The 4,059-nt window shown below is 41.8% G+C and overlaps 1 protein-coding gene across 1 annotated transcript; it reads left to right on the top strand.

Moving 5' to 3' along the window:
* Positions 1–1,121: 1,121 nt before the first annotated feature.
* LOC125174643 (CMRF35-like molecule 1) lies at positions 1,122–1,718 on the top strand. Its single transcript, XM_047874206.1, has one exon. The coding sequence runs from the start codon at positions 1,122–1,124 to the stop codon at positions 1,716–1,718; it is 597 nt and encodes a 198-aa protein (XP_047730162.1).
* The last annotated feature ends 2,341 nt before the right edge of the window (positions 1,719–4,059 follow it).

The following is a 4,059-nucleotide window of genomic DNA, read 5'->3' on the forward strand; positions in this document are numbered from 1 at the left end:
ACGTTGTGAATCCACCCGCATCACTGCCTTCTGGAATGAGTTTGCCTAAACTGACCTTTCATCCGGATGAATAGACCAGTTCAGTTGGAAGAAACACGTACCAGCTGGACTGTTAATGTGTGCAACTGCAGAGAAGCTTACATTTAAATTTTATCTGAGTAACCCATCTCTCTGGAAGGATATACATTTGTGCACCAAAAAATTACTGGTTCCTTCCCTTTGAAATCTCAGACCCCTACCCCCTTCTGCTTAATTCAGGATGACATTTGTATCTCTTTTGCCTGACTGCCACGTCTGTGTGGACTCCTTGCATGTATGCTATTAGAGATGATTTTCTCTTGTTAATCTGTTTCATGTCAATTTGAGTCTTAGTCCAGCCAGAAGGACCTTGAAGAAGACAGGGATTCTTGCTCCCTTTCCCTCCTGGGGCTGGCCTGCCACGCCCTCTCCTACTCTTCTGGCAAAGCCCTGGACTGCTCCACCTCCAAGCCCCCCACCCCTGCAAGACCTTCTGAGGGTGGCAGGTGGCAGGGAGAAGACCCCATGACCTTTGTCTACGGAAGACTAGAGTGGTGGAGGCAGGTGGAGAGGAAGCCTTGGGCCCAGGGACCAAGTGTTGGGACAGGTTGACGTTAGGGGTAAAGATGACAAGAAATGGCATTTGGAGCACATCTGAGCTGCTAACAGGGTGGACAGTTCTACAAGGCTCCAACAGCCATTAAAGTGGAGAACTGGGCTGGAAGATGGGGGGGGGGGCAGGAAGTAGGTGCGCACAGACTGGAGGTGGTGCTAGAGTGGGGGGTGGGGGGAACAAGCAGGGACCCTCCCCGGAAAGCAGATCATCAGAGTTAGACTAGGGGATGCTGAGTTGAGGGGCCAGAGCAAGGAGTGGGGACACCTCATCACGTCAGCCATAAGCTCCGAACCATTGCCGCCGCTTTGCACCAAATTAATGAAATTAGGAAGTAACTGAAGAAAAAATTGAGGGGAAGTAGATGAGAGAAAACAAAAAAGAATAATTTAGAAGAAGAGAAGGTGGGTTGCCTCTGTGCTCAGTTCAAGTCTATGGAAGGCAGCTGGCACTTGCTGAGCACCAGGGAGACAAGCCAGGCAGGCAGGACATGCGGCTGCTCCCAGTTGTGATCCTTCTTGTCGTCCAAGGCCACTTCTCCACCTGCGTGCAGAGAACGGTGAGAGGCACGGCAATGGGCACACTGACCGTGCACTGTACATATGGGCGGGGTTGGGAATCCTACAAGAAATGGTGGTGTCGTGGGTACGAGTGGGATTCCTGCAAAATCCTTGTTAAAAGCACCGGGTCAGAGCAACTGGTGAAGAAGGGCCGAGCATCCATCCCGGACAATCATAGCCTGCGCATATTCACCGTGACATTGGAGGATCTCTGGTATGACGATGCAGACACCTACTGGTGTGGGATTGAGAAAGCTGGCAATGACCTGGGGTACAAAGTATACGTGGATGTTGACCCAGCCCCTGATCCAACAGACTCTCCCAAGCCTGTAGCAAGAACACCAGCCGGTCGAGCTTCCTCTCGTCCATTTACCCAGGGCATCAACAGCAGCCAGCCTATTGTTCTGATCAACCCCCACAGCAGGTCGGGGATCTTGGCCTTCAATGTAGCAGCAGAGAATCCTCCTGTGTGGATCCTCCTGGTACCTCCTTTCCTTGCCACCCTCAAGTGGCTCTGCCAAGGATAAATAACTATTACATCGTTCAGGACTCTGGCCAATGATGGGTTTTCCAATTCCAGACCAACCAGTAAGCATAAAACCTAGATTAAATCAACAAGTTCCAGAGTGTGTCCACAAGGACAAAGCCCCCGATGGGCCAGCTGCACAGAGGTCTGCCGATTCCACCTTCTGCTGCATCAGTGCCTCCAAGAAAGAATTCCTTGAACGTAAAAGATGGAAAACAGGGTTGGACCATCGCCCGACCCGCATCTGATCTATTTGCCCTGTATATTCCCTATTAAAATCTTTGGCTTTCTTGCGCTCCCTGGAAAAAAAAAAATAGTACACTTTACTGATAAAGTCAATTATTCCATGTACGAAGAATTTCCCACAATATGTAAAATTGGGTTCATATTGATACAAATGATAGAAACCCTGACTGAAACTATCGTAAGCAAAAAGCGAATTTATGGGTTTGTGTTAATGGCTGAATATAAATAGTGTAGTTCAGATCTGGTTTCTTACCTCTTCTTGGGCCACCTCAATCTCAGAGAGATCCTTCCCTTATGCTTACATGATGGCAGCCAATTGATTTCCAAGCAACAGGTAAGAGGAAGCTTTCCTGCTAAGAGTTGCTGTATAGGTCACATGATACATACTTAAAGCTTAGTTTCAGTGATATGCTCACATCTAAACAAAATAGGTTTGGCCTGAGTCACTTTTGCAAACTTTGGAGATGAGAATAGAGCTCCAGCTGGATTGCAGGGAGTAATGAACAGGGTGATCCCTGCAGGTCATGATCTCATAGTTCATGGGTTCAAGCCCCATGTTGGGCTCTGTGCTGACAGCTCAGAGCCTGGAACCTTTTTTGGACTCTGTGTGTGTCTCTCTCTGTCCCTCCTCCACCCACACTCTCTGTCTCTCTCTCAAAATAAACACTAAATTTTTTTTAATAAAAAAATAATAAATAAATAAATAATTCTAGTGAAACCAAAGTTAGAGGGAAAAGTAAAATATTTAGTTCTAATAACATAAAAAGTGCCAACGCCTTAAATATTTATATCTACTTCTTTTACATTAATGTATCAAAGCTATCCCCAAGATCAATTAAAATGAATATGTTTATTTCACTTTGAAATGGTTTTCAAAATACTTAAAATTTCAGATTGTAACTGTAAAAAAAAAATGCACAAAGATTGACCAATTTGTCATCATCACAGCAAATTTTGTTGCTACTATCACTTTTATAGGCTATATGGTAATGGACATTTATGCCAGTATTCTGTATTGAGACATGGCGAGGAAAATAGGAAAGAAAGAAACCAGTATGACCTAGCTTTTATTTGAGCATCTAAAACTGAACTTAGCTTGGTTATCTAGGCATGTGGAAACATTCACCTGAATTTCCATCATAGTACAAGAGGCACTGATGTCATTTGGAAATGGACTGAGTTGAATAATTAGGAACTACAATCAAGCAACAATGATTCCAGTTAGGATCATTTCAAGCCAGCTACTTAGATTGAACCCTGGCTAATTTTTATATTAGCAATTAATCCATTCTCCACTCTCTTTTTCTTATTAACCTATTTTGTTCCCTGGTTATATTCCTGGGCTACAGGATCAGGAAGAAGAGATTCCTGAGGCACATGCCTCTGAACACAAATGACTCTGTCTCTTCTCGGGTGTCATATTCTATAAAGGATGCAAACAATAATTTAAGATTTTTCCAATAGCACAAACCTAACTTACCCTGAGGAGAAGAAATATTGAAGTATAAGATGAAATTGTATCATTTCAGGAGCACTCATTGCTGGATATGCCCGGAAGTCCCTGAATCCACTTTACTGCTTTATTTAGATGCTCTGTTCAAAGCTTTAAAATACGAAAGAAAATGACATGCTTGAAAAACATAAGAAATTGAACATTGTTAACTCATTCACTATGTGAAGTAAACTTTATACAGGTAAATATATATGGAGAGAAATGTATGTATGTGATATATATGGAGAGATAAGTATATATGTGACATATACACAACGAGCACATTGAATCTCACTTTTGCTCCTTTATCACTACAGTATACAGAAATAGATTTTTTTAAGTAACTGAAATATCCAATGCAAAAAATTAAAATTCTTCGGATTAAAAATAATAATATAAATACACATATATATAGGTAACTATATATATGTATGCACAGATAACTATATACTGTATATATGCATATAAAGTATTTATGTGTGTGCGTATATATATGTGTGTGTATATACATATACACACATATATATAATATGTGTAATATATATGTAATAATATGTAATAATATATGTAATAATTATAATATATGTAATATAATTGTAATATA

This window comes from Prionailurus viverrinus, chromosome C2, assembly GCF_022837055.1.
Source record: "Prionailurus viverrinus isolate Anna chromosome C2, UM_Priviv_1.0, whole genome shotgun sequence".
In the NCBI taxonomy this organism is placed as follows: Eukaryota; Metazoa; Chordata; class Mammalia; order Carnivora; family Felidae; genus Prionailurus; species Prionailurus viverrinus.

Bases quoted from the DNA above. Each gene is read 5' to 3' on its own strand.
- LOC125174643 (XM_047874206.1), top strand. From the start codon at position 1,122: ATGCGGCTGCTCCCAGTTGTGATCCTTCTTGTCGTCCAAGGCCACTTC.